The 24,690-nt window shown below is 40.3% G+C and overlaps 1 gene segment (V, D, J or C); it reads right to left on the minus strand.

The window, feature by feature from the left end:
- LOC148142470 (Ig heavy chain C region, membrane-bound form-like) lies at positions 1-23,002 on the minus strand. The segment is given in 8 exon segments: positions 1-465; positions 605-732; positions 3,543-3,872; positions 4,331-4,639; positions 7,288-7,599; positions 11,929-12,234; positions 21,690-21,782; positions 22,883-23,002. Coding segments are annotated over 7 exon segments (1,413 nt in total).
- Between the last annotated feature and the right edge of the window lie 1,688 nt (positions 23,003-24,690).

Genomic DNA, 24,690 nt, shown 5'->3' on the forward strand with positions numbered 1-24,690 from the left:
GTTAGTGCATATTCATTCAAATTTATTAACCATTTCAGAAAGCATTTTTATCCAAAAAGTTGATGTAAAAGCTAACAGAAGTGAATATAATGGCTGGATGCCACATTGAGACAAGAACACATGCGCTGTCAGGTGGGAATTTTCTGTACATCAGTAACAATCATCAGAAAGGGAATACAACGGCTCATCAGAAAGGGTAGGCAACCATTCCTAGTCAGGAACAAATAAAAACAAAACCAATGGGCTTCAAACAACTGGGAAGCTCCACATTCTTCCAACCACAACCATCTCAAAGATATCATAGTAAAAAGGAAAATCCATCAATAATTGTCTCAGTTATACGCTGATAAACTGAAGTCATCTCACTGTTAGAGTCAGCAACAGGACAGACTGTAGATTGGGAAGTCAGAGGCCTTGATAAGCAGATCAGGAAAATCAAAGGGGTCCACAACTCATTCACTTAACCTGGAAAAGAGAGATAAAGCAATGACTCATTTGTTTATGATCGGGGGCATTCAGATTTAATTTTTATTCAATGGCACACTTAGAGATTTCACAAAACATATTGGGCTGCTTGGCGTGAGAAAGATGTGATTATTCTCACCTTCACTAGAGTGACGGCAGCGCTATAGAAAATACTCAGGAAGAACAAGGTGATGAACGTGGAAGCAGTTGTCCAGATGTTGCTGTTATCATCCTCATAGTCTTCAATCCAGGTGCGATCTATTGAATCTATGAATATAAAGCCGAGAGAACGCATTTAGATTGTTTATTGATCCAGATCGATCTATCTGCATCCAAGTCATGTAATTAGAGACCATTACATCTTCATAAAACAGTCAGGTATTTCTCAAATGTGACTCTTATCTGTATCTATTAGTGCATTATTGATTCTCAGCAAGAAATTACAAATACTAACTGCACATGTTCATTCTTCATTGTCCATGTCAGAACATTTTAAATTAGTTTATTTCTTTATTTATTGAAGGATATTATTATTTGGCGAATGCTTATAACAAATGATTATTTTAATTATTTCATTATATTTTAAATATAGGCTGTGACAGTTTAATTGAAAATTGTGGCCATCACTGACTAAAAGTTCAAAAGTGATTTTCATCTTTATGTATTGGTGACCAATTGCTTGGCAAATCACAAATATGTTACATCACAATCAGAGCATTGCTTCATATTTTTGTTGTAGGATCTGAATATTTAGGAATAAATTTTTGTGCGTGTGTCCCTTAATTTATTTGATCTACTGCTTGGTGTTTATGGTTTTCCTTTAATGTTTGTGCATGTGGTTATGAGTGTTTCTTACTTCACTCTTGCCCATGTTGGAGTCTGTGCATGAATAAACCTATTCGTGTGCTCATGTTTGTGTACATAAATTTTGGCCTTTTCACATTGTGTAAGCTTTATCATTCAAATATGCCACTTCGTTGCTGCCTATGCTTATCTTGTAATGTCTTTGTGAGTGTTCACTTTTCATTAGTGCTATCTAAAATGTGTGATTATGTGTCTATTTCACATCCTACCTGAACTAGATTATTTTCATGTTTGTGCTTAATAAATGTTAGCATGCAACGTCACGTTTTGATGATGATTATATTTATGTGATGATGTCTGCTTGTGTGGCAATCTTTCCTAAACTATATCCTAATAAGCTTGTTTGTGTTATTGTGTGTGGATGCTTGCTGATGGTTGTGTCCATTATCCTTGTTTAATAAATGCCCCACTGTTTGTTAATTTATGCACTTGTCTGCATGTGAGACTCTAAATTTGTGTGTATGTGTGACCGTGTATACATGCTGATCAATGTGGTTTAAAAATAAATAACTAAGCTGCCTCTGTCATCGTATGTTTGTGATTATGAAAATGGGAAAATAATGATATTAATGTTTATCTCTGTGCACTTATGTGCCTGTGTGAGTCAACATGTGGGAGGACATTTTTCAGATTTTGTATCTGTGTGTTCATGTGTGTGTTATGTCTGTACGCATTGTGCTGTATGAATGTATATGTATTCGTGTCCATTTGTGTGTTACCGTGTTTCTCATGGTTATGTGTGAGTACCCCTGCTCAGTTGTGCAAATGCTTTTCTTTTGGTGTATGTGAGTTTTTGTAAGAGCTTAGGTGAGTGTTCAAGTACCATTTGCATGTGTAGCTCTGTGCAAGTATACGTGTGTGACGTCTTATCTATATGCACATTTGAGTGTGCACAAAAATATGTGTCTTTAGGTGATAGCCTGTATATGTGTCTTTACATGTGTCATTTGTGAGCATCTCTGTATCTGTGTGCGTTTCTGCTCTTATACCAGACTGCAATTTTTATTATTCTAATTTTATTGTTCTAATTTTAATGGATTGCCCACAATTAGATCTGACCTTGGTGTTGTAGGAAACATTTTCCATCATCGTGGAGAAATAAGCGTTTTATGAGCGACTCTTCTGTTGCAGTGATAGAATTTCTGTTTCTGAGACAAAAGGCCTGAGTTCAAATCCCCACTGTCCCAGAGATAACATTTCTGAATATGTTTATCATAAAATATCTACTTATGTTCTGTATGTGAAACAAAATAATATCAGGTGTTCGAATACAGAATTGATCCCATGTGCTCCAGGAAACTGAGACAAAACTATGGAATTCAAACTGGGACGATGCAAACACCAGTTTTGGATTATGGGAATCAATGTTAATCATTTGTTAACAGGGCCAAGCGTGTCTAACATGCTTCAAAGGTATTGTTTTGCATGGAAATGTTAAATCTTCGGACAGTAAGCAAGAAGCTGACTGTTCCTGTTAGTAACTGGGTTACATTACAGAGGACATCTACCATGAAAACTCTGCGCAGGGAGCAAGAGGACAGACCATTCATCGTTCCCCTCTTCCCTTTGCTCCAGAATAACTTATCTGTCGATTCTCTTTGGTGTGAAAGTGAAGATACATTCTGTCAACTCATGCATTGGTGCAAGATCTCTGGCAGTTCCCCAGAAACAAAGGTTACATTCAAACTGCTCTGCACTCTTTACGATTGGTATGTTCCAATCAAAACTAATTTTAAAAGTCTCTTAAATTTACATTTCCAATTGGCACAATGTGGCAGTTTAAAACTGACGTGAATTTTGTCAGAATGTCCAATCGGGGGAATCAAGAACACCAAGTTCAAAACGCGTGCTCTACTCTTGACATAAAATGGACATTGTTAGATTTCATCACAAAGGGATTTCGGATAGATAACGTCCTTGGCGGAATCCTGCAATGAGTGAGCTTTACTCTGTCTCTGACCCAGGGTGTATCTGAGCAGGGAACATTAACTGCACAAGACACTCTTCCTAGACCTGTTAATAATCCACTTTAACTACACAGATGCAATGTAAGTCAAAGTGAGAAACGACTAATTCATTATTTAACTCACAACTGGAGGAAAAAAAAACTTTATTACTTTTGTTGAATTATTAAATGTAACTTTGAGATTTTTATTGACATGAATTAACAGTGTCCATCAGTGCAAGTGAAATGTTTACAAAACTCGGTTTACCGCTGGATTTATCGACTGTTCTGTTGATGATCTTCAATGGAATCGCTTCATGTCCCACCACACAGGAGTAAGAAGCACCGCTGGCCCACTCCTCCGCTGTAATGGATAACAGGCTGTACATGAAGAAGGAGGTGTTCTCGCTCTCCGCCATCACCTCGGTGTTCTTGTAGTTATTGGGATTCACCGGTTTGTCATTGTTTGTCCACTTGACGAAGATCTCTCGGGGGGAGAAACCTCTCACTAAACAGGTGAGGGAGAGAAACCTCTGAGCGGAGATTTCTTCTGTTGGTGGCAGGAGGACCGACACTGATGGCTCCAGCGGATTAATCACTGCAGAATATTTGAGATAAATATTAATTAACTATAAAAATCCAGAATCAACATCGCAATTTCACTAAATATTAAAATACACCATTTTTAATTTGGGATTTATTCACTTTCGTTTTTTTAAAGGAGCAGAATGGTATCCGTGATGTTCAGTAAAAGAAGTAAAGAGTTTAGTTTGAAAGTCGCCTCCATGTTTCCAGCCCACAACGAGAACATTCTGTCCATTTGTCATTGCTGATGGTGACATCACAACCCAGGCTTCTTCCCACCTTATCTGACTTAATCAGAATACAATATCCTTTGGTCAGTCTTCTTCTTAATCAGCTACTTAGCTATCCTGCCTTCAGATACATCATTAATGCTCCCAAAGGTGTTTGTTCATTTCCAATCAAAGCCTGCCATTGATGTAACTGGATCTGGATTACACATGGGATGCTTTGTGTTTTAATCTCACCACTCACCTTTCTCCTTGTGGATGGAGTCTCTCACCGGAGTCGGTAGATTCTGATGGTACACCACACATTCAAAAGTAACGCCACTCAGCCAGGCTTCAGTAGAAATGTCTAATTTACTGATCACGCTGTCGGGATTCTGTCCAGGCTGCTCAGCAATCTCTGATTTCAGAGGCTTCTTTTCTTGTTTCCAGGTCACGTTGACTCCAGAAGGAAGATTGGACACAACGCAGGTTAACGTCACCGTCGCCTCCAGTAAGACTTGTTCTACTGGCGGTGGGAGGATTTTAACGGTGTTAGCGTGGCAATCGGTATCTTCTGTGAACAAAAATCAAAGTCAATGAAAAATGCCCCTTTCTGATACAAACAGCCAATCTTCAGATTACTCCTTCACAGGGTGAAGACACCACCTTCAAAATGGCAACTCCAATTATTGCTGAAACGATGCTTACTATTGTTGATGTATTTTGATTTGTGAAAGCATTTGTGATTACCTATAACATACCCTGTGTAATTATTCTTAAAGAACACTGGCTTTGTAACAAGTGAAACCGTGAAAAAAGTAAAATCATCGAAGATACCATCATGTAACCCATGGAATTACCTTTCTTTCAGAGTTTGTCTCTCACTTAAGGCCATCTACTGATAGTAATCTGAATATAATGAGTTCATTTCCATGTTCATAACCCTTACTGCTGGTCACAACTGCCAAATCAAATCCCAAGTTTTGGACAAATTGTAATAAATAATAATTATTTTCTTTGCAGAGTTCTAAAGTGTTATGGGAGCGGTGAACAGCCATGGAAATTCTGTTCATTATATTTAAAGTGATCGAAAAGACTTTGCGTTATTGGTGTGAGATCATTCTCTAATTTACGTCATTGTTCCTCGTGGGCTGAGTGTGGAGTAGATCTGAAAACAAGACACTGAGTACAGCATTGGATATCGGGAAGGACACCCACCCCCCTTAAGTCTTTCCCTCCATTCAGTTAGTTCATGACTGGTCTGTACTTTCACTTTATTTACCCGCTGCATGTTTTAATTTCTTCATAGATCAGAGAGAAAAAAACAAGCAAAAGCATCTTAAATTAATCTACAAATGCAATGGAAATGTGCACTAGTTTCATAGACATCCATTTCTAACTGTGTAAACATCACCACACCCAAACCAGGCTAAATCAACCTGTCTCAAATTCTTAGTTCATTCATCCCTATTGTGGCATTACTACCAGAATATATTCTCCTGCCTCATCCACTAATTACAGAGAGCTCAGTGAGATCACGTTTATCCTATTCTGGATTAGTGGTGCTGGAAGAGCACAGCAGTTCAGGCAGCATCCAAGGAGCTTCGAAATTGACGTTTCGGGCAAAAGCCCTTCATCAGGAATAAAGGCAGTGAGCCTGAAGCGTGGAGAGATAAGCTAGAGGAGGGTGGGAGGGGGGCGGGGGGGGGGGGGGGGGTGGAGGATGCTACCTGAACTGCTGTGCTCTTCCACCACCACTGATCCAGAATCAGGTTTCCAGCATCTCCAGTCATTGTTTTTACCTCGTTGATTTTAACCCTACTGCGAATCCTCTTGCAAGGATACCTGCCTTAAAGACGTTTTCCTCCTCTCTCTATAAGAATCTCAGGGAGTCCCTCTCCCACTGCAACTCCCAAGTCATTTCCTCTGCCCTGAAGCTCACCCATTGTACTCTATGCTACTTTCTCCCCACCCCACCCTCCTCTAGCTTATCTCTCCACGCTTCAGGCTCACTGCCTTTATTCCTGATGAAGGGCTTTCCAGAATCTGGTTTCCAGCATCTGCAGTCATTGTTTTTATCACGTTTATCCTAGTTAATCAAATATGATACCCACTTGGTCTGTGGCCTGATCCCATAAATGAAGGAAAAGAGCTCAGTACCAGATAAAAATCAGTGTCGTACAATGTCCAAAGCCAACAGGTCATTCCTGAGCAGGGAATGAAGCATTGAACGCATATTGATTTATTTTCAAGTAAGGGTCACTGCAAATTTTAACCATGTCATTTTGAGACCACAACATCATAAGATAGAGGATCAGAATAAGGTTGTTCAGCCAATCCAGAGTGTAGATCAGAGTGGCGCTGGAAAAGCACAGCAGGTCAGGCAACATCTGAGGAGCAGGAAAATCAACGTTTCGGGCTAAAGCCTTTTTGCCTGAAACGTCGATTTTCCTGCTCCTCGGATGCTGCCTGACCTGCTGTGCTTTTCCAGCACCACTTTGATCTGCACTCTGGTTTCCAGCAGCTGCAGTCCTCACTTTTGCCTGTTTGGCTAATCCAGTCTGATCTGCCATTCAATCATGGGTGATATGTTTCTCAACCCCATTCTCCTGCCTTCTCCCCGGACTAAGCAAGAACCGATCTTTCTCTGTCTTGAATACACACAATGGCCTGGCCTCCACAGCCCCCTGCAGCAACAATTTCCACAGATTTATCACCCACTGGCTGAAGAAATTCCTCCCCATCTCAGTTCTAAACGGTGCCCCTTTGACCCTGAGACTGTCCCCTTGGGTCGTAGTCTCGCCTACCAGTCAAAACATCTATTCCACGTTTACTCGACCTCAGTCTCTCAGTATTTTCTATGTTTCAATCACATATCTCTCCTATACACCCCCTCCACCCCCAAACTTATCCTTGAAGCCATTACCAGGCAAGGATTCAGCACTCTCAATTCCTCTCTCTGCATGGTCAGGCAACAAACTATTTAACACAGCTCACTGTCTATATAACTATCATCAAAGAGAGGAAACATACTTTTCTGACTTGCCAAAATGTTGAATTATGAGCAATGCTAATGTAACACTCAAACTGAAATAAGAGACACATGGCATATTGGGAAATGAGAAGCTGTACCGTGCTGTTTACTACGCCTGATAAATTAGTGTGTTTGATTCACATCCGAGTTCAGAGTGATTTGTAGCTCTCTCAGTCTGTGTCTCTTACCCTGGAGTGCGGTGATGTTTTTACTTTGAGTGTTCTCTCCATGAGTGACCTGGCAGGTATAGACCGCGCTGTTGTACCATTCACCATAAGGGACCATCAGCCGACTCGTCACCGAGAAGTTCCCGTTCGCCTCACACACGGGAGACGTGAAGAAGCCAGAATCCAAGGGTCGGCCATTTTTCAACCAACTCACGGCGATTGACTTCGGATGGAACTCGATGATTGAACAGACGACGGTTGCAAACTTGCTGCTTGCGATTTCTTCACTGGAGCTCACAGTTAGGAGAAGAGTTGGTGGGAGAGGACCTGTCCCTTTAGGAAACACATCGTATACATTATCTGACGAATTTCAAAACAAATACAATCAGTTCTCATATATCAAGGTTTCTTGTGGTTAATGGATACTAACCTTGATATTATAAAAACCATAATTGTGCAGAGTGCTGAAGAAGCTGGGATCCACACAGAAAGATCATTGGGGAATGTGAAGGACTAAAATTAGAGGACACAACAAGGGAGTCAAGGAGGCATAGAAACTATAGGCCGGTTAAATCAGAAGGGAGATAGCAACGTTGGATGGTATTCGTTTTAATGAAAGAGTCTGATGAACAAGGCAGATGAATTACCGGCATAAATGAGGAAATGATGCCGTTGTTATCATGGAGACATATTGAGAGTGGGGCAGGAGTGGCTATTCAATATTTCAGGATTTAGTACCTTCAGGTGAGACAGGGAAAGATGGAAAAGGATGGGAGTGGGGTGTACGGTACAGAATGTTGCTTCTGTCGCAATTCTGACAGGAGTATTTTTAGCTGGAAAGAGAAATGACATCATGGATACCTCCTCGAATGAAGGCAAATGAACAGTACTTCAAAACCAAAATACAGTAAACATAACTACTGGGAGAGCACAATAAGACCTTACTATAGGTCCAAAAGACCAAGTGCAGATACATGGGCAAATTTCAGAGTAACGTAAATTAAATAGGGGAATGAGAAAAGCGGTTTTTAACTTGCTCAGTATAGGCTTGGATATTCATTTTGTCAAAAGTTTAGAGGGAGCAGAATTCTGAAAATGTCCCCAGGAGAATATTTTAACAAAGTATGTGTTTAATACAGAGAATTTTAATCCAGACCTTGCAAGAAATGGGTGAACCTGGACTTAACTTTAGGGAATGAAGTCGACCCAGTGGGTAAAACATTAATGGACAGTGCAGACAGTGATCATAAATCTGTTGGATTCCAGATTGTTCTGGAAAGAGATAGAAATTGGCCCAAATTTCTGAAGGGGGAAGGACAATGTTAATAAGATCAGGTAATGATTGGACCAGAGTGGACTGGAACTTAGTGGTAAATCTAAATCATAGCAGTGTGACACATTTAAGAAAGAAATAGGAAAAGCACAGGGAGGACATTTCCCAGGAAGCCACTGTGTGGGACCAAGAATGTAGCGGGCTCTAGACATCAAACAGACCATGAGAAGAGCAAAAGGGACCATGAGAAAATAATAGCAGTCAAAATAAAGGAAAATATTTTAAGACGACACAGGCTCGTTCATAAAAGAATAATATGGGAAACAGTAATGCCCATTAAGTATTATTATTGGAATGGAGCCAGAGGATTAGGTTGCAGTCGAAATGAATGTGTTTTTTTTATATTAGATTACTTACAGTGTGGAAACAGGCCCTTCGGCCCAACAAGTCCACACCGCACCGCCGAAGCGCAACCCACCCATACCCCTACATTTACCCCTTACCTAACACTATGGGCAATTTAGCATGGCCAATTCACCTGACCTGCACATCTTTGGACTGTGGGAGGAAACCGGAGTACCCGGAGGAAACCCACGCAGACACGGGGAGAACGTGCAAACTCCACACAGTCAGTCGCCTGAGGCGGGAATTGAACCCGGGTCTCTGGCGCTGTGAGGCAGCAGTGCTAACCAGTGTTGTGTCAGTGTTCACTAGTCAGATGGACAATGTGGGGACAGAAATCATGGAGGAGTGTTGTGATGTACTTTCAGAATTAGGACAGATGTGATGCTCTGTGTTGTCTTGCTGGATGAAAAGGACAGATGAAATGTATACCAAGCTGTTGAGCGATGCAAAGGATAAAATAGTTGGTCAATGACAATAATTTAGAATTCCTGTCTGGTCCCAGCAGTTGTGCCAAGTGAATGTAGATCAATCAACATTGCACTGTTATGCAGGACGAAGGAAGGCATAAACAATGAAAACACAGATCTGTCAATCTAGTCTAAGTGGTAGGGAAACTATTGAGAAGCGGGATTAGTCTTCATTTAGAAGATCAATCAACAATTTTCAGTACGGTTTTATTGAGAGGAAGTCATGTCTAACAATTTGATGGTAGTTTTCAGAGAGATAACTCAATGTCCAGATGATAGCAATAATCAGAGCCAATGGGATCCGAGTTAATCTGACGGATTGGATTCAGAACTGGCTGAGTGGTGGGAGCAGGGGATAATGGTCATTGGGTGTCTGCGTGACTGGAAATCTATGTTTCGTGGTGTTCTGCAAGGATTGGTGTTAATTTCCTTGCTGTTTCTCTTATATACCAATGATTGAGACTAGAGTGTAGGAGGGTTAACCAGTAAATTCACTGATGAAAGGAAAATTATCATGTTGGTAAGTCATGAGCATAATAGCTTTAGATTGCAGGAGGATATACAAGGGTTGGTTATATGTGAAGAGAAGTTGAAAATGGAAACATTCTGGAAAAGTGTAAGGTGATGTACTTCGGCAGAAGAAACTGCGAGGTATTACGTTTTAAATGATGGAACCCGGGAAAGGACTGAGGATTTTTGGTGTACGTATCCACCGATCCCCAATAGTACTGTGTCGTCTGGATAAAGAGGCTAAGAAGGTAGGGAGGATATTTGCTTTTATTAGCCGAGACATTGACAATGAGGAGTAGGGAGATGATACTGGAACTTAGTAAAACACTGGTTCGGCCATACGTTGTGTGCATGTTATCGAAGGATCTACAGTGTTATACGTTGGGTGCTCTTTGCTGTCCTGGTGATTTGTGCTGTTTCAGTGACAACGTTTACAAGAAAATCTAAGGTAGGGATAATGTACAGTGCTGGGTCCTCTACTTTTTGTCATTTACATAAATGATTTGGATGTGAGCATAAGGGGTTCAGTTAGTAAGCTTGCAGATGATACCAAAATTGGAGGTGTAGTGGACAGCGAAGAGGGTTACCTCAGATTACAACAGGATCTTGACTGGATGTGCTAATAGGCTGCGAAATGGCTGATGGAGATTAATTCAGATAAATGTGAGGTGCTGCATTTTGGGAAAGCAAAACTTAGCAGGATTTATACACTCCTGGGGAGTGTTGCTGAACAAAGAGACCTTGGAGTGCAGGTTAATAGCTCCTTGAAAGTGGAGTTGCAGGTAGATAGGATAGTGAAGAAGGCATTTGGTATGCTTTCCTTTACTGGTCAGAGTATTGAGTACAGGAGTTGGGAGGTCATGTTGCGGCTGTACAGGACATTGGTTAGGCCAATGTTGGAATATTGCGTGCAATTCTGGTCTCCTTCCTATAGGAAAGATGTAGTGAAACTTGAAAGGGTTCAGAAAAGATTGACAAGGATGTTGGCAGGGTTGGAGGATTTGAGCGACAGGGAGAGGCTGAACAGGCGGGGCTGTTTTCACTGGAGCGTTGGAGACTGAGGGGTGACCTTATAGAGGTTTACAAAATTATAAGGGGCATGGATAGAGTAAATAGGCAAAGTCTTTTCCTGGGGTGGTGGAGTCCAGAACTAGAGGGCATAGGTATAAGGTAAGAGGGGAAAGATAGAAAAGAGACCTATGGGACAGCTTTTTCACACAGAGGATGGTACGCGTATGGAATGAGCTGCCAGAGGAATTGATGGAGGCTGGTACAATTGCAACATTTAAGAGGCATTTGGATGGGTATATGAATAGGAAGGGTTTGGAGGGATATGGGCCGGGTGCTGGCAGGTGAGACTAGATTGTGTTGGGATATTCAGTTGGCATGGACGGCTTGGGCTGAAGGGTCTGTTTCCATGCTGTACATCTCTATGACTCTATGAATGTGATTACACTGAAGGCAGCATTGATGAGATTTGCCAGGATTTTGCCTGGATTGGTTTAGTTATGAAACTAGATTAGATAGACGGGGGGTTTTCCTTGGAACAGAGGAGAATTAGGGAGAAGATTATCATGATATCTGGAATTATTTTAGGCATATTCAGGGTAAACTGGACGAAACCTTTCCCCTTGATGGAGAGATCAATGCCTCAGGAGCACAGGATTAAGGTAAGACCAGGAGGTTTACAGTGGATCTCGGGGGAAACAAAATCAAACAGAAGGTGATGTGAGTCTGGAGCTCAGTGCCTACAAGTCATGTAGAGACTAAGCCCCTCATAATATGTATGAAGTATTTAGACGCATACTTGCAAAGGCAAGTCACAGAAGGCAATGGATCAAGTGCTGGCACAATGAGATTGGAATAGGTGGCTATTATTGATAGGTGTGGACTGGATGGACCAAAGGGCCTTTTTCCTGTGCTGATTCTGTGAAAACTGTTATAAATAATGCCTTATTCATGTAAATCCACAGATGCTCTGTTTATCTCAGTTCCCACAACACTTACCAACACATGGCATTTCTTTGCTCTTGTGTGACCCGCTGTGTTGAACCTCACAGTAGATTTCACTGGGGCAATCTCCCGCTGACCCAGGCAGGGTTAACTGGCTGCTCAGGGTGTAGGTTCCCTTCTTGTTTCTCACTGATGGGTAAGTCTTCAATCCAGTCGTGATCAGCTCCTCACCTTTCTTCCAGGTTACCTTGGTGACGTCAGGGGAATAGTCCATCGCCAAACAACCAAAGATCAGAGAACCGGTGTTGTGCTCCTGACAGGAGGAGACCAGGCCATAAAGTGTGGGGGGAGACGGTGTCTCTACAATAGAATGACCAATTGAGCATGTTAGTTTCTGTTAATTTGACCTTATCAAATGTATCCTCATCTGTAAACGTTTGCCAGTATGCACCCGCTGAAGTTTACAGCATAACTGGAGTTTATTTTTGTTTCCTACCAATTGCTGGCCCTCTACCTTGACCATTACCATAATTAAGGAAGAAGAACATCCTGATCCCACACCAGTATCTGTTTGAAGATCTCACCAACTGACACTTTCAGTGGATTGCAAGTGAAGAGCAGAGAGATTTCAGTAAATACAAACCAATGATATGCAGATTCATCGAAATTCTACAGTGTGTGCAAACAGGCCATTTGGCCCAAGTCCACACCCACCCTCTGAAAAGTAACGCATCCAGACCCACTCCCCTACCTTATTACTCTACATTTAACCCTGACTAATGTACCTAACCTCCCAATTCCTAAACACAACATGGCCAATTCACCAGTCTGCATATCTTTGGACTGTGGGAGGAAACCCATACAGACACGGGGAGAAAGTGCAAATTCCACACAGACAGTCACGCGAAGTTGGAATCGAACCTGAGTCCCTAGCACTGTGAGGCAGCAATGCTAACCACGGAATCAGCGTGCTGCCCCACTAGGGCACAGTGCTGCGAGACATCAAAAATAAAACAGATATTGCTGGAAATACCCAACGGAGAGAAATCAGAGTGAATCAGGTCCAGTGAGCCTTCCTCACTTATCAATGCAAGGTAGAATGTTCTCTCTGGGAGGGAGGTCACTGCAGCAGCAGCACAGGCAGGAGCTGAGCACTGGGACTAGGAGGATGGCTGTCACGGCTGAACTCATGCCAATTGTCTGAAAGTTGAAACTTCTAATTTACAATTACCTGAATTTCGAGGCCTCTGAAAAATGGAGGACCATTAAGGTTCAGAGACTTTGGAGTGTTACACCTGAGTATTTACGTAAATATGATTTGAGAAATGAACAAGTAATCTTTAACTTTAATAACTATCAAACTGATACGCAGTTCACCATCAAACCTCATCTCTCAGACTAACCACTGCACGTACCCTCTGTCTAGACCTAAATTTCCATTCACATTGACAAACCCTACCCTGTCATATACCCATTCATACCCAGAACACACAACCATATCACAAGAAACACATCCAAGGCAATCCATATTGGTAGTGCAGCTGAGCAGAGAGATCTCAGTGTCCATGTACATAGATCCCTAAATGTTGCCAGCCAATTTGATAGGGTTGTTAACAAGGCATACTTTGTGTTGGCTTTCATCGATAGAGGGACTGAGTTTCAGAACCATGAGGTTAGGCTGCAGCTCTACAAAACTCTGGTGTGGCCGTACTTGGAGCATTGTGTACTGTTCTAGTCACCACATTCTCTGGAGAATGTGGAAGCTTTGGAAGAGTTCACAGGAGGTTTACCAGGATGTTGCTTGGTATGGCGGGAAGGTTTTAGGAGGAAAGGACGAGGGTCTTGAGGCTGTTCCTTTTGAGAGAAGACGGTTCAGAGGTGACTTAATTGAGACATAAAAGATAAACAGAGGGTGATGGCTAGCAGGAGGAGACATAGCTTTACATTGAGGGCTGATAGATAGATAGAGGACAGATGTCACAGGTTGTTTCTTTACTCAGGAACACACTGCCTGCAACAATAGGACACTCGCCAACTTTAAGGGCATTTAAAAGGTTGTTGGATAAACATATGGATGAAAATGGAATAGTGAAGGATAGACAGGCTTCAGATTGGTTCCACAGGTCGGTGCAACAATCGAGGTTTGAAGGGCCTGTACTGCACTGTAATGTTCTATGTTCTATATTCCAGATCGACATATAATCTTAATTCTTTTCACTCATTTCCACTCCTGCCACCCTGCACCTGGTCCATGATGAATCTGGTCCTGACTGGGACCTGGCACCGTAATTTGCACAACCTCTGACCTCACATGTTACCCAAGTCAACCGGTGCACATTGTGCTCCCTTCGCATCGGTGCTTTACCACCTGCCATTTTCCAGACTCCGAGCTTTGCATTTTGACATCACGTCCACCTGTCACTTCATTACAGTGACCTTCCAACCCCGCAACAACCTGGCATCCTGCCCCCCTCTACACTAACCAGCCTGGCACTCTTCCCACCTCTCCACAAACCAACCTGGCAAAGACAGACCTCCTGCCTTTCAGCTCAAACTACCCCTCACCTACCAAGCACAATTTGACCAAATAAACCTGTGACCATTACCATTTACCTTGATGCCACCTTGCCAGACAGAGTGCATGCAAGCTTACCCAGCAGCCAGCCAACACCTCACAGCCTACCAGCCCAAACTCTCCCACATGCCCAATCTAGCCCCTCACTTGCTCACCACCTTCCAACTTTGAGCCTACTCCACCATAAAGTCAGTGACTCATAAAGTCATACAGCACAGAAACAGTTCCTTTGGTCCAGCTCATCCATGCTGACCAGAGTTCCCAAATTAAACTAATTCCACTTGCCTGCCTTTGGCCCATATCCATCCCGACCTATCCAGTTCCTGGAGCTGTTCAAATGGCTTCCAAATGTTGGACCTATCTCTGCATTTACCACTTCCTCTGGCAGTTCATTCCAATGTTTTGGACAGTTACAACATGAAGCCCAAACTCCTGCACTCATTGCTCTGACCAATGAAGGTACATTTGCCAAACACCTTCAACACACGAGCTACTTGAGACAACGCTTTCAAGAATCTATGAGTCTGAACCTCAGGGCCCTGTGTTCAACATCACTACCCAGTGCCCTACCATTAACTCTGTAAGTTGTGACCTGATTTAGCTTCTCAAAAAGCAACATTTCGTATTCATTTAAATTAAACGCAATCTGCCACTCCTCAGCCCATTGGCCCAGCTGATCAAGATCTCATTGTACGTTTAGATAACTTTCACTGCCAATTATACTATCAATGTTGGCGTTACGTGCAAACTTACAAACCATGCCCCATTCAATGTTTTCATGGCTTTCAGCCAATATTATACCCTGCCTGCCTTTCTCCCACATATCCGTAGCATTTTCTTTTAAGGATTGAAGGAATCTATCTCCTTCTTGAAATCATTTAATGTTTTGTCCTTAATCAATTTCTGTGGTGGAGAATTCCAAAGGTTCACCATTCTTTTGCTGGACAGTAAACAATCAGGATCAATGTTATTGGTGTGTTGGGAAGACTGGTGAGCAGCAAAATTAATGATGATCCCATGAATGGAATAGCCTTCTAGAGCGGCAGAGGGGCCTTCTTCAGCTTCTAATTTGAATGCTGACATGTCCCTTCGGCAGCATGTTCCAAAACTGTGATCCTTGAGGATAAGGGCGCACATGCATGTAAATGTTTCACCTGAGAGCTTTCCTCCAAATTAGACTTCAACTTGACTCTCGACTATTTCCCCGCCCCTTTCCTCTTCCTCAATCACAGCCATGGGACTCACTTCTAACAGTGCTGTGAATGTGCTAATACCACACCAACTTCAGCAATTCAAATACGCTGATGACAACTGGTTTCTCAAGGCGATATAAAACGTCTGACACTTCCACACCTGTCTAGAGATGCAAACAACCACTGGAAGAATTGAAAATTATTTGAGGTACTTGTGTGTCCACACAAGATGACATGGTTTCCTTCTGGGTGATTTGACTGTGTTTTCACTGAATGAACAGAGCTATTTCTTAATCATATAATGGGAATGAAGCTTCCCTCATTTTTAGCAAGGCAATCACACATTATATTTCTTTATTCCAGGGAAGTGTAGTGCTAAACTAATGGAATATGATGATTGGGATGCTTCAATTGGAAATTGTCAGAGATTTAAAGCTTACTTTCATGAGCAATTAATTCCAGCCTCATTGTGTCACTTTAAATACTCACAGAAATGTCTTTCAGAAATGGTGTCTCCCTTTGTTATGGGCAGTCGAATCATGAAATCTGGGATAGTTTTTGCTTGTTAATCAAAGGCATTAAAGAGTTTTAGCCAAAGGGAGACCTGTGGATTTGGCTCACAGATGCACCATGATCTAAGTAAGTGGTAGAACAGCTCAAGGGGCTGAGTGCGCACCTCTTGCTCCTACCTTCCTATCATTGTGTCATTCATTAAGCTAGCATTGGCAGTGAACGCTTTTTATTAAAATATTTCAACAAATTAATTGTTTCACACATGCTTTAAAAAAAAACTTCTGTTGATTATTTGGAACGGGATCATTGACATTCTCTATTTGAGTGATCAAAATAACTTTCACCCAATTACAACAGCCACTGCGCTCTGGAGTGTGTTGTTACTTCATGATAGTTTCTTGTGAAACTACAGCTCGAGATCAGGGCGCTCAAATTCAATGATTCTCTGATATTTAATATCTCTGAAAATTCGCAATTTGTTCAAATGCATCTTCTCTCTGAAGAACGTGTTTCATCGAACAGAACTTTTTTCAATGAAACAACAAATGCTAGAAAACCAACATACAGACAGAAATTGCTGAAGAAACTCAGCAGGTCTGGCAGCTCCTGTGGAGAGAAAGCAAGGTTAACCTTTCACTTCCAGAGACCCCCCTCTTCAGCAAATTGTTTTCATGTGTTTGGCACCAGAGGTCACACCTGCTGAGTTAGACAGCGATTATGTTGGCTTGACTCCTGTTGGAAAAAGGATTCTTAGCAGAGGTACTGGATGGTCTGAGATAGCAATTGAAGACCAATTGAAAAGCTATCACCATCTGCTGCAGGTGTTGGATTCAGCGGAACCCCCACCGTACTAAACAATCAAATTCAGCTACAGCACTGGTTTAATATAAAGTAAAACAGCCTAAGCATAATCTCATCAAATATGCTTCGAAAATGATTCATTCTGGTTTAGTTATAAATGATATTGTTAGAACAGGAAGTAAAAAGCTGGGATTTCTTTGAGCACTTACTCCATTAACCCCATCTAGCGATACCCAAAAGCTTGTGAACAAATTTTGATCTGGAAAAAGCTGCTAACCGCCAAAATTCTATTTAATATCTAAGAGACACAAGTCAGGACAGCGAATTGAGTAGATTTCACTGGCCTCTGTGAGTGGAATTCCAACAAGCACCCAAACATGTCAATCTGCTTTCTTGCACTGAAGTAACCTGATAAGAGATGGTGTTACATACCTCTCTCACAGGTTGTAAGTGAACACAGGCCACCTGCCACAGAATCAGGGACCCTATTACAAACCACAACAGACCTGAACACAATGAGCTCGACACTATCGCGGAGAACACAGCCCACCTGTTTGACAGTGCACAAACCATGTTAGTTATTAACACCTTCCAACAACCAGAGACTGTTCCAGAATGTTTGTACAATAAAAGTAACATTTCAACATTTATCCAATAATACTTTGACAGCAGCTCAGATTTGTTCAAGTTCTATGGGAACTGCAGAAGAATAAAACTAGGAATTGCATTGCCATCTATTCACTGTCACTGGATTTCAACCTAGATCTCCCTTCCTCTTAGCCCTGTGAATGTTACTGCACCAGATGATCTTAGTCTAAAATAGATTTAAATGTTTGGAAGTGTATTATGACCGTTGCCAGTGACATTAAAAGCTGATGATAGGTTTTTAAATAATAGGATGCAAAATAATTTCTGCTTCTGCATTGTGCCACTAAACATGTCCCGGATAACTGAGGCACAAAGAAAATATGTAGCACATCTCCCTCTGCCTCGCTCAATCAAATATCCCTTGTTGCCAACAACCAATTTCAAAACTTTTATAATCTGCCTTTTGTTCCTGAAACGTTCGTTCTGATTGCTACAACTTAGTCAGGGCTCTCAATTCTGAAGCACCTAATCGAATATTGCATTTCTGATAAAAGTGGCTTTGAAGTGCAAGATAAAATTGAACTGTCTGAGATACAGGTATCCGAACTGGACAATTTACAAATGGTCAGCACAAGTTGTCAAGTTAGCCGGAGATAGCACTGAAACAAACTGTACAACAGCCTTGATCCTAGCAAATACATCTGCTCAATTCCTCACATCAAGTATTTACTGTAATTGAACATTCATCAGAGGAACTAACCAGAGGATTAATGTGAACAAGAATGTGTTCACAATGAACATTGATAACCAATGAGTTTAAACTTAATAAGTCATTGTAATTAACAAAATTATTGAGGTGGGATATATCGCCAATTAAAGCACAGCCCCGGAGGAAATGGATTATTCTCTAATTTATTTTTTACATATTCTTAAAACATTTCTTGAACTGTGGAGATTTTGCATGCACTGCATAAAGCTAAAACAGCATTCAGTGTGGAAATGCATTTCTATTGAAGAAATTAGTGCAAGTTCATTTTCTTGTTATATTGTCCATAATGTTAGGTGCATCAGTCACCTAATGGGTCTGAGTAGGTTACTCTTCAGAGGATCGGTGTGGACTTGCTGGGCCAAATGGCCCGATACATACTGCAGGAAATCTAATCTAAATGATTGTCACACTTAACCAATGTGAGCAGATTCCTTCCGATAGCTACATTGCAATAATCGGTCAAGTATATTAATTAAAATAAATATTACTCTATTTTCAGTGTTTGAACAAACAATGTGCTCTGTTATCCTCTAGTTCATGTCTTCTGCAAATTTGTGAACTCTGCATATGTCTGAACACATTGATGTAAAATACATTCTCTGCGTTTGCAGCAAATACTCCCATGGTTTTAAGAGTAGATTTCCTACAGTATGGAAACAGGCCATTTGGCCCAACAATTCCACACTGACCCTCCGAACAGTAAGTAGCCCACTCAGACCATTCCCCCTAACTTATATTTATACTTATATGTATAAGTGTATACTTATATGCATCCTAACCTCCACATCCCTGAACACTATATGCAATTTAGGACAGCCAATCTTTTGGACTGCGGTAGGAAACCAGAGCGTCTGAAGGAAACCAACGCAGACACAGGGAGAATGTACAAACTCCACACAGGCAGTCACCCGAGGGTGGAATTGAATTTGGGACCCTGGCGCTGTGAGGCAGCAGTGCTAACCACTAAGCCATCATGTTGCCCTGCGAATTCATGAGTGGATTATTTTAATTAATTCGAAATTTGGTCTTGGCCACATAATTCACAATAGCAGTCGTTTCCAAAAGAATGACTCTTCAGTTGATAATTTGTTGTAAAATGTAACTATTTATTTAAATGCACTGATTGGGAACACCTAAAGCACTGTGCAGATTAAATAATTCAGTTAATGTTTTATTTTTATCCTGCAAATCCAGTTTAATCAGGGACATAACAATTAATTAACTCTTGTGAAACAATTCAAAGCAGTGAAACTGATCTGTTCTTCATAGAATTGAGCAGAATTTCCAAATGGTCTTTGCCAATGATCTTTTCCAGCCTGAAAAATTGTATGTAGTGTACAGCGGAATTGAAAGGTGTTTCTTGATCAATTATTACACCGTCATGGCATTTTTGCTCAAGAGCAAGAACTATTAGAACATTAGACTTTTGAAATTCTATTTATATTTCTCTATGGCTTGTAATCTGTTTAAAGACAGACCTTGTAAATGAACTAGACAGTTTAGTTCTGAATTTGGACTGTAAAGCATGGATTAGATTAAGCCTTAATTACTACTTCTAAGTAAAAATGGCGCCCGAAGGTATATGTTTTCCCTTCATTTCCAAAACCTTTGCGATTTGCCTTTCACTTAATATTAGGCTTTATGAAATTTCAACTGGCATGCTGATTGCATTGAATGAGGAACCCTGGAGCAGTTCACTGTCACCAACCATATAAACAGTGCAAAAACAATGTAGAAACCAGAAACTGTTTCCCAAATATAACTAATTTAATATTACCCAAGCACACTCCCTCCTCAACAGAGCAAAGATCACCAAATCACAACACGGTGTGTTTGCAGCAGAACTCGCTCTGCAAACATTTCCAACACAACCAAGAGCATGGTGTAACCTCACAAAAAAACAGAAATTGAAATCTAACAAAACTACTCAGAATCAAGCAAACTAATGATTAACTTGAACAGTCATAACAAGAAATAACAAGTCAAAACAGTAGCCTGTCTGTGAGGGGACTTAACACTTAAAGCTGTAACGTTTCCAGCAACAGTTCAATTTATTTCCAACCTGTACACCCTTCCTGATCAGGACAATCTTGTGCAGTCTACAGTAGAGCGGTTGAAGGAATATATTGATTAATCACTTCAAGGTCAAAACAAAACTATTTGAATGGACAAATATTACCAAATTATAATTTTAAGTTAGTTTCAATTACGTAATCTGATCAATTCTGCAATTTCAGATTTTAGTCCCAAATTTTATTTTGAATGAGGCTACTCAAAACAAAATTCATTTAGTTTACATTAGAACTCAGATTTTTTTTTAAAAGTCAGTGCATTAAAAACTCGTTTCTTTTTCATTTTTCACACTTCCGTGTTTCTGACTTAAGTTGGTTTTCAGACAGTTACAAACGGATGTAATGTTTTCAATCAAGCAGAGAAAAATATGTCATGAGTTTAACAAATCCAGAAATGATTCATGAAAAACAAAGAACTTCACAAATATTGGTAATGAAAAGTAATCCAGAGAGACAATCTCCTCACCAGAAAGAAAACACCAATTACAGAAAGCATGAAAACGCAGATCAAGTCCACAAACTGAATAAGAATCCAATCAACTCAATTCAACAGAATCAAGGAAAATAAAATCAGAATCCAATCAACTCAAAACAACAGATTTAAATGAATGATAATCAGAATCCAAGCAATTCAATTCAACAGAATCAAATAAAACAATTTCAAAAGCCAATCAACGCAATTCAACAAAACCAAGTAAAAACAAAGCCAAAATCCAATCAACTCACTTCAACAGAATCAAGTAAAACAAACTCAGAATCTAATAAAAACAGAATGAAATATAGCACAGCAGGAAAATTTTCTGACAGTTTCTAACCTGCTTGCCATCAACAAAATTAACAAAATAAATGAGAAAATATAATCATAGTAAGAACATTATGTATACGGGGAATATATTCAAGAAATGAATAATGATATTTTAACATATTTTAATCATGTTTGGTAATATTTCAAATATCTTTAAATTCTCAGCATTTTGTTGCTGATAATAAAACTCACAGTCAGGGTGTCACTGACATTAAACATTATTTATACCTGACTGATTAAGAGACATTAGGTGCTTCAAGTAACCCAGCCACACAGAATGCCCATCTGATCCAAAAAAAGAGATACACCGAGCAACTGACTCCATCATCACCATTGTAGCTATTTGCTGAGCCTTAACTGGTCTATAAATCAGTCTGAACAAAAATCAATCCGAACTAAATCAAACTCAGCACAGAATCTGAGTTTCATTTAATTCAGAAATTAGTCACATGAATAGAATGTTTTTTAAAAAGTCACTAAGAAAGTTCAAAGTTCTTACCTGAAGTCACTGTCACCATGGTCCCTTGGCCCCAGTCAGCAAGATAGTCACACAGTGTTACATTCTCTGGTCTGGGTCACACAATAACTAGCTCTGCATGAAACAAATCAAAAATCTACCATTATTTTAAATTTTCAGAACCACAGGCAAAATAACGTCACGATTAATCTTCATCACATAATTGCGCTAGTGAATTCTGATCATTCTTGATACATTTTAATACTGTTTTATACTCCACAGAGTAATACATGAGCTGATTCTCAAAATCCCCAACTGGTGTATCAATAATTACCCAAACACTCTCACAAATTAAATAGTGATGCTAGCATAAAACCCCACAGAACTAATACTGCACTGCAAGTTAAGACGGTTTGTAGAAGTAATCGCTGACTAGTGTCAATCAATGGAGGCTGAATAGGTTTTTGTATTGGTCATAATTGCAGTGTCACCCCAGCTATATCACTGTGAGACACGTTGTGTCAAATACTATGACAGACTGTAAACTGTGAGATGCAGATAATTTCATCACTCCCTGGAAAGCAGTGATTCAGACTCCTCTAAAAATGATTCAGTGCATTATTTCAGCTTTTACTATTCACTGTATTTTGAAAGCTTGGAATATTTTTACAGGTCTGGTCTGCATTTAACTTGGCAATCAACACAAAGAAGGGAGAAAAAAAATTACACATTTTTACAAACTAGAACTACTGGATTGCATTTAAATTGCATCTCACATTATTTCTCGCTCCTGCCATGGTAGAAATCATCAACTTGAGATTAACCCTTGTCAGCGGTTTTTGTATGAGGATGTCACTATGCACAATACTGTGACCCACTGTAGTATCACAATGATGTAGACCAGTACACTCATTCTCTGTTCTTTACTCCATGTCTCAATTTTCATTTGAAAGAGCCATTTAGTACTGATCATGATTAGAATTAATGCCATAGTTGACATAACAATTAGCAGTGATTTCCTGAGCTGTCAGATATATTAAAACTAATATTTTGACCAAGCATTTAATTGATGGCAGTGATAGCAGTACATATGATAAGCCCATAATATTGTCTCATTGTATCACCTAGTTTGCTAGTTTAAATGGTACACTTCCTTTTTGATAGTTTTGTAAGAGGCAGCCTGAGGTCTGCTTCAGATTGCAGTTGGTATAATTGCATTTAAAACTCGTACTGACCATCAGTTTATGATGGTATTGACAAAATGTTCCCTCGAGCTGTTTTTGAACGGGTCCAGCCCTGGTTCCTCTCGCTGTGGTCTCTTGCACAGTAATAGATGGCGGTGTCTTCGATCTTCAGGTTCCCCATGTCCAACGCGAAAATGTTGTTTGAAGTGTCTTTGGACGCAGTAAATCGACCCTTAATCGCTGGTGCATAGTTATTGCTGTTTGAATTATAGTAGTTCAGCAGCCATTCCAGACCCTGTCCGGGAACCTGTCGGACCCAGTGCATGGTGTAGCTGCTAAGATCGAACCCGCTGGTTTTACAGGTCAGTTTCAGGCTGCCTGCGGGACGGCCAGTCTCTGCCTCTGGCTGGGTCAAAACAACCTCCGACTGGACACCTTTAAAAAAGAAAACAAATAAACCATGAGCATTAATGCTGATGAAATGATAGCTGAGTCTTTTACATTCCTGCGGTAGACTAACATTGAGACAGTCACAAAGAGAGACTTGAACAAAAAACACTCACATGATAAGAAAGTCAGTAACAAACTGAGAAAAAGTGTCGACACAATCATTCTGATAACTTGTGGGAAACGGTTCTGTCAAGATCTTTCTAAACAAAGCCGACCCAGGAGTGTTGAATTACGGTCTAGTGCCCAGGATTTATATGGCCATCGGAAGGGGCAGGCTTACAGCTTCCGCCTGTTGGTGTCCTGCTGGAGGCTGAGACTGCATTCTGGTATCAGCTTGCACAGCCCGAACACATGGGGTCATGTCTTTACATGAGGTTCTGCTTAAACATAGATATATACACATCTTGGGATATTTGTTTTGCTGAATAGCTTCTTTGGAAGTAAATTTGAGTAGCTTCAGGTCTGTTTCAGATGATAGTTGCAAATGTTTTGTTTAACAAAACAAAACTAATTCAATTAGAAGTTCGCTCCCTTTATTTCTACAGTCAAGCTTTTTTCCCCTGCACACCGCAAGTCTCTGTCGCATTACAAAATAACATGTAATGCATAATAAACATTTAAAAATTCAATTTAGGCAACTGAATACAGAGCGTGTCCAAAGTGATTATATTTAGAATATTCAATTAGAAGTTAACTCTCTTTAGTCCTACCTTCAACCACAAGCACATAAAGCTAAAAAGAACTTCAATAATCTTAGTGACTTTATTTTTGCTGTCACTCAAAGTCTCTCTCACATTACAAAATAACATATCATTTCTAATCTGCGTTTCTAAATTCAATTTAGGCAACCTAATATGGAGCATGTCTAAAGTGTTCAGAATGTGAGTGTATGTCACTAAACAGTTTGGACCCGGAGATTAGAAGCACCTCCTTACATTGCAGAATGTCTCTCCCTGCATTTTTTTTTTCAAATTGCTCCAACCCTAAAATGCACAGTAAAGGAAAGCTGTTTGCCTGAGAAACAAAAAGTGAGTTGGCAGTGAAACATAACACCTAGGTAAACTTTTGAAAGAGCATCTAATGAACTACAATAGGACAGTCCATAAGTTTTTTTTTGAAAAATCCTCAACATCTAAACCATTGCAGGTAACTGTCTGGGTACATCAGGAGTGTCTGGTTAAATTAGAGAGTATTACAATAATCATTACCACGAATGTAGGTCATAAACAGTACATTTCTCTGCTCACTAATAGCTTTGACAGAGGCAGTTAACTCATAAAAATCAGCAAAAATTCGCCATTACACTACAGTATTAACCCACTCAGTTTCAATGAGATGCATGAATCAGAGAATGTTGCAACAAGTGATGTGAGTTTGAACTAATTCAAGTTTATTAATTTACTTTGAGA

The sequence above is a fragment of the Chiloscyllium plagiosum genome, unplaced genomic scaffold (genome assembly GCF_037043375.1).
Source record: "Chiloscyllium plagiosum isolate Xiang-an unplaced genomic scaffold, Cpla_swu_hap1 HiC_scaffold_29, whole genome shotgun sequence".
NCBI lineage: Eukaryota > Metazoa > Chordata > Chondrichthyes > Orectolobiformes > Hemiscylliidae > Chiloscyllium > Chiloscyllium plagiosum.